Source organism: Myotis brandtii, unplaced genomic scaffold (genome assembly GCF_000412655.1).
Source record: "Myotis brandtii unplaced genomic scaffold, ASM41265v1 scaffold53, whole genome shotgun sequence".
Taxonomy (NCBI): Eukaryota; Metazoa; Chordata; class Mammalia; order Chiroptera; family Vespertilionidae; genus Myotis; species Myotis brandtii.
Window position 1 is genome coordinate 343,360 of NW_005369942.1, and position 12,255 is coordinate 355,614.

The window sequence follows — 12,255 nt, forward strand, 5'->3', positions numbered from 1 at the left end:
CCCCGCCGCCACCGCTGCGCTGCCCGCTGCCTGACCGGACCCCACCAGCTCCATGAGGGCCAAGCAAGTGAACTTGATGATGGCGTTCATCGCGGTCATGCTCTTCAGCTTCTCCTGTTTCTGTATCTACAGGATGACTCAGACCAGTAAGCGAGGGTGGCTTCTCCCGCCAACTGTCTCGATCGGGGCTCCTGGATTGCTGGGTCAGAGAGAAGGGGGTGGGCTGACATAGGGACCTGGCGGGGTCGCCTGCTCTCCTAATAGGGGCTTCACAGATGTAGCCCCCACGCCCTGGTCCTGCCAGCGGTTGAGCTGTAACGGACACCCAGGTCTATCTGCGTGGCTTTGACCGCCACTTGGCACGCGCGTTAACGCATTGGCCTGCAGGTAGGTTCCCACGTAGGTTCAAGGACCCGATCTGTGTCCAGCCGCACCCCCCACCCCCACCCCATTATTTCCAGAAACGCCAATGCCTGACTCCAACAACTGTCACACAGCCAGCATCTTTCCTCTTTCGTGTTCAGCATTTTTGAGCCACACTTCAGGCTCCGTCAGTAAATTCTGGGAAGCTGAAAAGGATGAGATGGCGGAGAGAGGCATAACCAACAGTTTAGAGTGCTGGTTTGGAATCTGACTGACATGGCTCACATTGCCACTTTGAAACACACCAAGGTTTTAATTTATTGTTGTCTGTGGCGTTCCCAAGGTAGCAAATAAAAGTGGAGGTTGCCCAGTTAAATTTGAATTTCAGATAAGCAATGAGTAAGTTGTTACTGTAAAAATTGCATGGGATACATTCATACTAAAAAATTGTTTATCTGCAATTCAAATTTAACTTTGGTTTCCTGTATTTTATCTTTCAACTCTAGGCCATAGCATAACATTTTAACATTTATACAGTTAAATTTTGAACTGAAGACGTAGGGATTCTGCAAACATATTAACCCAGCCTTCCAAGACTGTCCTTGGGTTGTTTTAGGTTAAATTTTCATTCTTCTTTTGATACTCATTTATGATTCAGGGTGCACACTAAGTAATCTTGGTAGTAGAGTCAAGGATAAAGTTTGAAAGTGGCTTTAGTCCTCTAATTAATGTTTATGTCCTCTAATTAATGCTAAAACTATGTTTTAGTCCCTTAATTAATACTAAATTTTGTCATGTACCCACAATACCAACATTGCATGCCATTTGTTTCAAAGATTAAAAAATGTATATTAATTTATATGATATATACTACTAATCTTTAATCATTTTATACTCTTTCCTTCTTCATTTTCTACAAAGACCATTACCCAAATGTGTCTTTTATTTATTTTGGAACAATAAACAATGAGCAATTTTATTAACAAAAAAATGTCATTACTCATAATTAGAAAGCAAAATGTAAACCTCTTTTGATAGTAATTTTGGAAGACAATTTAGATTGGCAACCTCATAGGACACTTTAATACAATTAACATTCTTTTAATAAAACTGTAGACTTGTTGAGATACATACAACCATTTTGGTGTGTTTTCTAGTTATGACCACGAAAAACAAGTTTGGTTCCTCAAAGTGTTTATATTCCCATCCTTCATATGTCCAAGTTCAGAAAATGAGATCTTGAGAATACACTACTCTTTTTTTTTAAATCTTCACCTGAGGATTTGTTTATTAATTTTTAGAGAGAGGAAGGGAGAGAGAGAGTGAGGTGAGAGAGAGAGAGAAACATCAATGTGCAAGAGAAACATTGATCAGTTGCCTTCTCCCCATCCAAGTGGGGGACCATATATAATCACCAAGGTATCCGACCTGTGGGAATGTACATTTGTGTCTACAACATACCCTGCAGCAGGACTGGCGAGGAGAGAGCTCCCAGGTGTAGTCAGCAGAGTCCAGGATCCAAGGGCTAGTGGGCTCTTCATTATTCCTTCCTCCCTTGGCCTGTGCACCTCGAGGATAATTCCATTTCGACAATTCCATTATACTTAGTTGTTCAAATATATGCTCCTTTCCCGCATCCCTTGCAAGCCCGATTGTTAGTTAATTTAGAGCAGGAACCTGACTTTATCCATGTTTGTTTACCTATCACAGCACAGTGAGTGGCACATGATACCTATTCAATGGGAGAAAGAATGAATAGCTCAGCATGCTTCTCCTTACCGGAGGTATTTAGTGAATGAAATAAGGTGGAAAAGTTAGGTCATAGCCACATTGTATAGGACCTTGCATACTAAGGCAAGTTCATTTGGATTTTATTCAGCTAGCATTTAGGGAACCGTTTAAAGTCTTTGAGCAGGGTTTCCAGAAGACTAACTGTGGATTGGAGGTGAGAGACCAATTAAGAGGCAATTATAATACTAGTGCAGCGAGAGGCAATAAAGACCTGAACTCTATAGTGAAGTCAATGATGAGGAAGATGGAACTATTAGAGGTCTATTAACAGTACTTCTTCAATTTTAACACGAATCTCAGTCTCCTGTGAATCATTAAAATACAGCTTCTGACTCAGGAGGCCCTGGGTGAGGCCTGAGATATGTGTATGACAGGCTCGCAGCTGGTATCATCGATCTGTGATGTCCGGTCCGGTAGCTCCTCTTCAGGTAGCGACTGGGCACTCAAAGTGTAGTGTGTGCAACTGAGGAACTGCATTTTAATCTAATTTTAAGTTAATCTAAATTTACATTTTAAAATGGAAGCAGTGCAAAATCTTTCTCCATTAAGAATTTTTTTTGTTTTGTTTTGGTAGGACTACATTTTAGTATAACTGTTAATTTAGCATCTGAATTAAGATGTACTGTAAGTGTAAAATACACACAGGATTTTCAATACCATTTTTATATATATCCTTTTTTTAGTACAAAAACAAAGAATGTAAACTATTTCATTAATTGCTTTTTATGTTGATTACATATTGAGAAAAGTTTTTAGATATTTAGGACTAAGTTAAGTATATTATTGATACTTTCACTTGTCTCTTCTTACCCTTTTTTAAAGGTGACTAGTAGAAAATATAAACTTACAAAGGTGGCTTGCATTTCATTTCTACTGGCCCCTTGCTGTGAGGAGCGAAGGTCGGTGTTCTCAGGACCTCACCTGGTTCATGGGTGGGAGTCCCATTGGCCCATTGCACATGTGAATTGATGTTTCTTTTCACAATTTTACCACAATTGACTCAAAACATCAAATATCATTTATTTCAAACTTTGCAGGAAAGGTAGTTTTATAACAGTCCATCCTCACAAAGTACCTCAGTGATTATGCAGCTAATATAAATAACTTAAATAGAATACTGATGAGTTGAATTACCAGGTAAGAATGAACGAGAAGCAGACCTAAGCCTAGAGATTGTGTCCTTTAACATTTCTGTATGGTTGTTTCTGCAAATACTACTTCCTCTAGAGAAAACGCTTTCTTTTCATGTTTACCAAATTGATCCCTCAGGGACTGACTTACGTTGGCCCAGATATGTTGCATCACCTGTGTTATATCAACTCCAAACACATGATCCCTTTTGTAAAGAGAATATTACCTGGGAACCCCAGCAACAGGGTTATACTGGTTAAACTACGTCCCTGTTTAAAAAAAGTAATATCCACTATATAGATTTTCAAGATTTATTGGGGTAGTTGCAATTCTTTTGATGAAGCATGGTTCCGTTTTAGAACCTCTTAAATCAATTTCAATGCTTTAGATAATGCTCCCTGCTGGATTTCAAAGACTGAATTCTTTGCCCAAGGCTAAGGCTAGTGTGAGCCAAGGCAGGGATGAAGTAAGACTGAGGCCGTATTCTTTCACTACATTGTCTTGCTCAGTTTTATAAGTGCCTCTCAAGATTTTTCGCTCTCAAATCTATAATACCAGCCTAAACTTCAAAATCATACAGCCAAATGTTTGCCTTGTATTTGGAAGCCTCATAAGCATCACAATGGCTTTAATGACATTAAATATTCTTTTCCATAGCTGCATGGTATTCAATTGATAAATGAATAAAGAGTAGTCCACCAAAAAATGTTTATTAGACATTTGTCAAAGCACTTTTTAAAATGTGCTTTACCATGTGGTTTGCATGCATTATTGAATTGCATCTTCACAACAACTCTGAGGCAGGGATTCTTACATATCCATTTACACGTGAAGAACAGGCTAGCAAAAATTAAACAGCTTGCTCAAGCCGCACAAATATTAAGTAGCAAAACAGATTTCATCATATGTGATTTAAGAGCCATCAGACTATTAAAAAGATATTCTGTAATTTATTTAGCATATTTCCATTGTTAGGTACTTAGGTTGTTTCTGATTTTCTTACAATGATAATGCTAGATATACAGTATAGCTATAGAGAAGCATAAATTTTACATTTTTGTTATATATTATGAAAATTGTATGATACCATTGCTACATATATAAACATATACATATGTGTTTTCTTTGCAGGTAATCAATTAATTAATTGTAGAAACCATATTTTGGAGTTTAAGGAAAATTTTCTACGTTTAAAAAACAAAACTGAAAGAAATCGCCAAGAGCTGATGGAAGCCTTGAGTAAAATGAAGTATGACAATAGACAGAGTGCAGGTGTACCCGTAAAGTTAGGTTTGTGTTACTTTTGTTTTTGTGCATGGTGGTTTGTTTGTTTTATTTTTTATGTTTTGTACATTTTATGCTTCCTGATTTTAGGACATTTCTCCCCAATAAATGTAATTAAATCAGTTCTTGCTCTTTTATTGTCAGCCATGGGAAAATCAGGTAAGAGACATCACTGCCTCTCACCTCTATCTGGAAGGGGGTCTTTCTGTGTTTTCGATCTCTGTGAATGCACCATGATGCACCCAGTAGACGCAGCCAGAAACCTGAACATCATCTCTGACTCCTGCCTCTCCCTCCTGCATACTTACTTCCATGTCAGTCAGTGAGCAACCCCATTGATTCATAATCCCACATACCTCACAAATCTGTCCATATTTTTCCATCACCGTCTCTACGATCCTAGTCAGGCCACCTTCATGCTTCATCTAAATGTCTGCTAACATACTCCTATTTTTTCTCTGTCTCTCTAGTCTTGTCCCCACCTACCTATCCTCACTGCAGCCAACGTGAAGACTGCACTGTCTTGTATATCAACCTTCAGTGGTTCCCCTTTTCTTCAGGATATAAAGTCCTGCCACATGCCTCCCCCTGTGTAGTCAAATACTCCCCCCTCCCCTCGCCCCGCCCCACTCTTAATGCCTGGAAACCACTGCTCAGTTTTTTGTTCCTGTATTTTTCCATTTTCCCCGAATGCCATGCAAATGGAATCACACAGATAACCCTTTGAGACTGGTTTCTTTCACTTCGTGTAGATTCATCCAAATGTCATGTGACCATTTGTTTGCTGCTTTGTTATTGCTGAGTAGCATTCCATTGTATGGGTGCACAATGGATAGTTTGTTTCACCAGCTGAGGGGCATTTGGGTTGATTTCAGGTTTTGGGTGATTACAAATGCCTATTGCTATAAGCACTCATGTACAGGTGTTTTGTTTGAATTTTCATTTCTTTAGGATAAATATCTAGAATTTGTGGGCATACGGTAAGTATATGAGTAACTTTGTAAGAAACTGCCAAACTGTTTTCCATTCTGTATTCCCTGCAGCAATTGTATGAGAGTTCCAGTTCCTCCCATTTATTATGGCCATTCTAATGTCATGGCATTTCATAGTTTTAAGTTGCATTTCTGTCTAGTGTGATGATGTTGAACATTTTTATGTATTTATTTTCCTTCCGTCTTCTTTGTAATATGTCTGATCAAATCTTTTGCACATTAAAAAAATTGGGTGGTTTGTTTTCTTGTTGAGTTTTGAGAGTTTTTAAAAAAAATATATTTTTATTGATTTTATAGAGGAAGGGAGAGGGAGAGAGAGATAGAAATATCAATGATGAGAGAGAATCATTGATTGGCTGCCTCCTGCACGCTCCCAGCTGGGGATCAAGCCTGCAACTTGGGCATGTGCCTTGACCGGAATCAAACCTGGGACCCTTCAGTCTGCAGTCCAACGCTCTGTCCACTGAGCCAAACCAGCTAGGGCTGAGAGGTTTTTAAAAAAATATATTTTATTGATTTTTTACAGAGAGGGATAGAGAGTCAGAAACATAGATGAGAGAGAAACATCGATGAGCTGCCTCCTGCACACTCCCCACTGGGGACATGCCTGCAACCAAGGTACATGCCCTTGACTGGAATCAAACCTGGGACCCTTTCAGTCTACAGGCTGACGCTCTATCCAGCGAGCCAAACTGGTTAGGCGAGAGGTTTTTTTTTTAATGTATCTTGGATACATATCAAATGAATATGTGATTTAGAAATATTTTCTCTCAGTCTGTGGCTTGTCTTTTTATTCTCCTAATGTGTCCTTCAGAAAGCAACCATTTTCAATTTAGATGAAATCCAATTTGTCAGTTTTTTTTTATATATTATGCATTTGATGTATCTAAGAACTCTTTAAGAGTCATGGGGATTTTCTTTTATGTTTTTTTTTATTTTATAGTTTCAGATTTTACATTTTAGGTCTATAAAACCTTAGAGTTTACTTTTATAAATGGTGTGAAGAATAGGTTAAGGTTCAGTCTTTTTTCTGTGGATGTCCAAGTGTCCTGGCACCATTTGTCAAAAAGGTGCCCATTCTGCATTGAATTGCCTTCATATCTTTAAAAAAGTCAATCTACCATATTTGTGTGGGTCTCTTTCTGGATTCTCTATTGTGTTCCATTGTTATATATATCTATTTTTTTTCTGTTATACCACATTGCCTTGATTTACATATATATTATGAATTAAAATTAGGTAGTGTGAGTCCTCCAGCTTTGTTTTTCTTTTTCAGAATTGTAGAGGCAAATTCAAATGAACGGTGTGAATGGAGTCATTAAATATTGAGGGGGCTATAAAATAAAATTATAAGGATACAAACTTTAATGATGCAATATTAGTCAAAGTAGCAAAACATATGATATGTGCTTTGGAAATAGTTTCAGTTATACTTCTTTATAGTATGTTTCAGTTATACTTCCTTCTTTGGAACTGACAGTTCTATGAGCTTGTGGTCGTTGTAGCTCATAGTGATAGATTTAACTTAAATACAGGAAGCCCTCACTTAACATCATCTATAGGTTCTGCAACTGTAAGGTAAATGATATCTAAGGAAACCATGAACTCAGAAGCCCTATTTTTTCTCTTTCAGGTGAGAAGGAAGTGAATACATTGGATAAGAATGAAACAGTGTCTAATACATTTGAAGTCTTAAAGTTCTTTCTCCCTCATCTGAGGAAAGTAGGCAGAATTTATCCTGATGTAATCATCAGCAAAAAGAAAGAAGGCGGTAAGAAAATTAGAACAGGAAAATCAAATACAGATATTCTGATCTTTGGGTACATGCCTTTAAGTTTTAAAATGTAATCCGTTAAAATGATGCTCAATTTGATACTTAGATCACCAGCCTATCTGGCATTAATTTGGATAACCAGAAATCAGTATATCGTCTGGCAGAAAAAAATAGGTTAATAAATATTTGGAGACTTGAATTTAAATTCAGCTTTGATACAGATGCTTTGAATATAACTCAAGTAATATGTTAAGTATCTGCTCAGTACTTGGTAACTCTTTTTCTCCCTTGGTTTTTGATAAATCTATTCTCATCTGATTATCTCCACATTCCCCATCTTTGCCTTTCTCGCAAACCTCATTCATTCCAATGAGTGTGTCCCTCTGTGCCAGGGGTCAGCAAACCACAGCCCCCAGGCTGACCCTGCCTATTTTAAGAACGGTTTTGCTGGACCATAGGCATGTTCATTGCTTACATGCTGTCTGTTGCTTTAAGCATAGAATCTTGGTATCTATTTAGGATGGCATGGGTGTGTTCTGACAGTGCTTCGGCCATTATTGGGCAATAAAAGTCACTTAGAGACATGGATTTATCCCATCAAGTCACTTGGAAATTACCTCTTGCACTGTTTTCAAAGATGACATTATTTCATAGTATTTTTCCTATTTGGAGTTCTAGTGTCTCCTTAGGAAGAAGAGTAGAGAACCAGCCAATGCCTTTCGTACCCAGTTAGTTGACACTATAATAAATGGAGAGTGAATAGTTTTCTTTTCCACTATACTGAAATTGTCTCGTCGTCTATTTAATGCATTTCCTAACTATCCACTACAAATTGGAATTTCCTTACCACATTAAGCGCCCAGTCAGTCACTGGTGACTGACACTATACTTTCCATCCAGAAGACAAAACAGGCTGGGCGCTTAATGTGTTAAGCAGAAAATGAAATCCTATATAATAAAAGCCTAATATGCTGAGTGTCCAGTCATCCAGTCGTCTGTTCAACCAAAGTGTAATATGCTAATGATATGCTAAGGCCACTCAACTGCTCGCTATGACATGCACTGACCACCAGGGGGCAGATAGTCAACCAGTTGCTATGATGTGCACTGACACTAGGGGGCAGAAGCTCCGACCGATAGGTTAGCTTGCTGCTGGGGTCCAGCCAATTGGGGCTGAGTGAGATGGGCCAGACATGCCCTCCTGCGGCCCCTCCCCGGCTGGCTAACCTCCTGCATCTCTCCCCAGCTCTGATCATGCACCCGTGGGGTCCCTTGGCCTGGCCTGCGCCCCCTTGCAATCCGGGACCCTTGGGGGGGGATGTCGGAGAGCCGGTTTCAGCCCGATCCCACAGGCCAGGTCGAGGGACCCCACTGGTGCATGAATTTGTGCACCAGGCCTCTAGTATAATATAAAAACTAACAGCTTTTGGTTGGGATTACTTCTGTAATACAATTTCAAGCACTATTTTTATGACCACACAATTAACCCAAATGTAGAAGTAAGCATAGATATTAATGCTAAATTATATTTTTCTCTGTGGTTTGAAATGGTGATGCCATGCTCGGGTGTCTGCAGTGTCTTTTGCACTGGGCATTTCCACTGTTAAGAGACGAAATTATAGTTACCTGAAGCAAACGCTGACCTCGCTTGTTTCCAGGATGACACTTTTGGAGGAGAAGGACTCTGTAGTGATCGTCTCTATTGCAGATGTACGTATGAAGGCCAACCAGCTCTCCTTGCCCCCAGCCCACAGTCTCCATGCTAATCACTGTATGATTTCAAAATTTCCCCTCAAATTTCAAAAAGCAATTCACAGATGCCTTTTTTAGATAGCAGACAATGTATTTGATACTTTTTTTTGACACCACCAAGAAAGAATTAAATATGTCAATCTAAAAAGTTTATTTAAATATCACATTTCCATGTGGAGAAATAAGATTATATTATTAAATATGTAACTAGGCCTGGCCGGCATGGCTCAGTGATTGAGCATCGACCTATAAACCAGGAGGTCATGGTTTGATTCCCAGTCAGGGCACATGCCTAGGATGTGGGCTTGATCCCCAGTGTGGGGTGTGCAGGAGACAGCCAATCGATGATTCTCTCTGTTGATGTTTCATCTCTCTTTCCCTCCCCCCTCTCCCTTCCTCTCTGAAATCAATAAAAATACATTTTAAAAAATGTAACTAGGGGCCTTACATACTATATGGTACAGAATTGTATTTACAAACAGAACATTAAAATTGATGCTATAGTAATAAAACCGGCCCAGTAAAAGTTTGGTATAGGAATCAAGAGATAATTTATATTTAATAATAACTACCACTAATTGGGGGACTCCTTCCTATATTTGAAGGATTGTAGACAATTTTTATATAACATTATTTATAACCTGCTTTACATCTCTGTAAAGGAGGTAGTACTATCCTGATTGTACAGAGTTTATGAAAGTAATTTGCCTCGTTATTAATAGAGCAGATTCATCTCTCTAATGGCCCCAAAGTTTTCTATCTTGTAGTGCTATATAAGTACTGTATAAATGTTAACACGGTAAGGCCTTTGGGAGGGGAATTTGGCAACATGTATCAGATTTAAAATGTGTATACCCTTTGTCTCAGAAATCTCAGTTCTGGGAAGTTATCCTAAGGAGATAACCGGGCAAAAATTTCAAAATGATAAAATATGACACACAGTACCGTAGTTGAGAACACAGACTCTGGATCTAGATTGCCAGCTTCAAATGCCAGCTTCTCCACTTCCTGGCTGGTGACCTTGAACTAGTTACTTCTCTGTGCTTCACTTTTCTTATCTGTAAAATAGTGATGATAATATTACCTTAGTCACACATAATTGTTTTGGCAATTAAATTAGCTACAATATTTAAAGTATTTCAAATGCTGTGTGGCATGTAGTAAGTGTTCAATAAGTAATTATTTCAAGGATTTTTAGTGCAAAAACACCAAAATATTGAAAACAATCAAAATGTCAATAAGCGACTGATTGAATATTCATGTCTACACTGCAGTGATTTGTAGCCATTGAAAGAATGAAGATCATATTCACTGACATAAAACCATGTCTAAATCATATTGTTGACTAAAAGAAGTTGTAAAGCATCCTGTTTAGCATACCGTCTGTGCAAAATGTGACAGAAAGAAGGAAGATAATACAGATTGATGAAATGTATAAAGAAAAAAAGAATGAGCAAATCTTAGAATGCTATAAATAATGGTTTACATTTAAAAATTAGTAGTGGTATACAAAAACTATATATAAATATCAGTTTATATTTACATATAAGTATGAAATATAATAATAGTTATCTCTGGATGTTGGGAGTTGTCCTTTATTCTTTTCTCTATTATTTGCATTTTCTATAATAAATGTGTCTTTGAAGGCAGAAAAACTCTAAACAAAACAAGCAACAGAAGAACTATTGGGAAAATATAAATAAAAGATTAAATAATCTTTCTCTCCAAATTTAATTTAATATTGGAAGCATATACTTAATCTCTGAAGTGTTTTGTCACTTTTTGTGTGTTACATATTACAAGCTTTGTTCATTTGCTGCTGACACAATGTACATCTGCCTAAAATATATTGACCAATAAAATATGGGGGACAAATTTTAAAATAGAATATATAATGCTTAAAAAGTACAACTTTAGCACTACGTTTAAAGTAGAATATGTTTCAGTGTGTAACAATAACTAGAGATTCAATTTATGGATGTCTTAAGAAGCTTAAGTACTATAATAGAGTTATTTGCATCACGACACATATTTTTAACAAACAACCTAACTATATACATTCAGAATTGCCTTTTAGAGAATTCAGATTTGACAATAGAATGGTCATTATTCAAAATATTTTCAGAATTTTATATTAGGAATGTTTGTAGGCCCTGCGGCTACATCTTGTAAATGCCATTGGTTATATTAAAAAAAAAGATCATCTGAGGGAATAAACCACCAAAAGCTATTTACAAATGAGTCTGTCATCTAAGCACAATACTCAATAAAGAGTAGGTACACAAAGTTTGTCAATGGAAGAAAATTTGAGAGTTATGCTGAGTAATACTGTCTGGAAAAAAGTGAAATAATTTCAAAGTAAGCTTACTGTCATATAATACTCATGAAATGAAGATATCTTCAAAAAAGAGCAATTCTTTGAAATAAGCCATCTGACATTTAGGGCAAAACTGTCTTAGATGCATAGCTTTTGTATACCACAAATTTTTAAGTGTAAATAACATGTAGTGATATTTCATATTGTGACAAAAGGAGAATGACATATTTTCATATTCAAGTCAGATCTTTTAGTCATATGGATATTTTAAATTCTTTTATAGAAAGTGAAAACACTAGAAATGATTAGGAAATAATGACATTCCACACATAAACTAGGTTTACATGTAGCAAATATGTATTAATAGAAGTATGGGGCATGCTTAGTTTCATTAAAATATTTTTCTCATTTTTAGAGTAATGAAGAGTATTCAAAATCTGTTGTTGACATGATTACAAAAAAGTAAGTACTGTTGGATAAATTTTTAACTGGCTGTTCTTTTCATTTTCTATTCTGTTTTTTTCTGTCCAATCATTTTATTAGTGATCATATTCATTTTAATATGTATCTGTGCCCTATATTTCTATCTCAGGTGTGATGAAGTATAGCTTATCAATTTCCCCAATTGTGTAGGTTATTTACCTATTAAATTCCATGTTTTTCATGTTATCTACACTAATAAAAGAGAAACATGGTAATTGGCGTACGACCGCTACCCTTCCCATTGGCTAATCAGCATATCCTTATGCAAATTAACTGTCAGCCAAGATGGCAGCCGGCAGCCAGGCAGCTGGAAGCGAACATGAGGCTTCCTTGCTCCAGTGACTGCAGACTCCAACGTTCCCCGCCTG

At 37.3% G+C, this 12,255-nt stretch overlaps 1 protein-coding gene across 1 annotated transcript in view; it reads left to right on the top strand.

The window, feature by feature from the left end:
- The first annotated feature begins 97 nt into the window (after positions 1 to 97).
- The window catches only part of MGAT4D (MGAT4 family, member D), a 28,890-nt gene continuing 16,732 nt past the window's right edge, over positions 98 to 12,255 (top strand). Inside the window, exons 1-5 of the mRNA XM_005877716.2 lie at positions 98 to 146; positions 4,417 to 4,575; positions 7,195 to 7,332; positions 8,912 to 9,045; positions 11,820 to 11,866. Coding sequence (XP_005877778.2) covers positions 98 to 146; positions 4,417 to 4,575; positions 7,195 to 7,332; positions 8,912 to 9,045; positions 11,820 to 11,866 — 527 coding nt within the window. The remainder of the gene's footprint in view (positions 147 to 4,416; positions 4,576 to 7,194; positions 7,333 to 8,911; positions 9,046 to 11,819; positions 11,867 to 12,255) is intronic.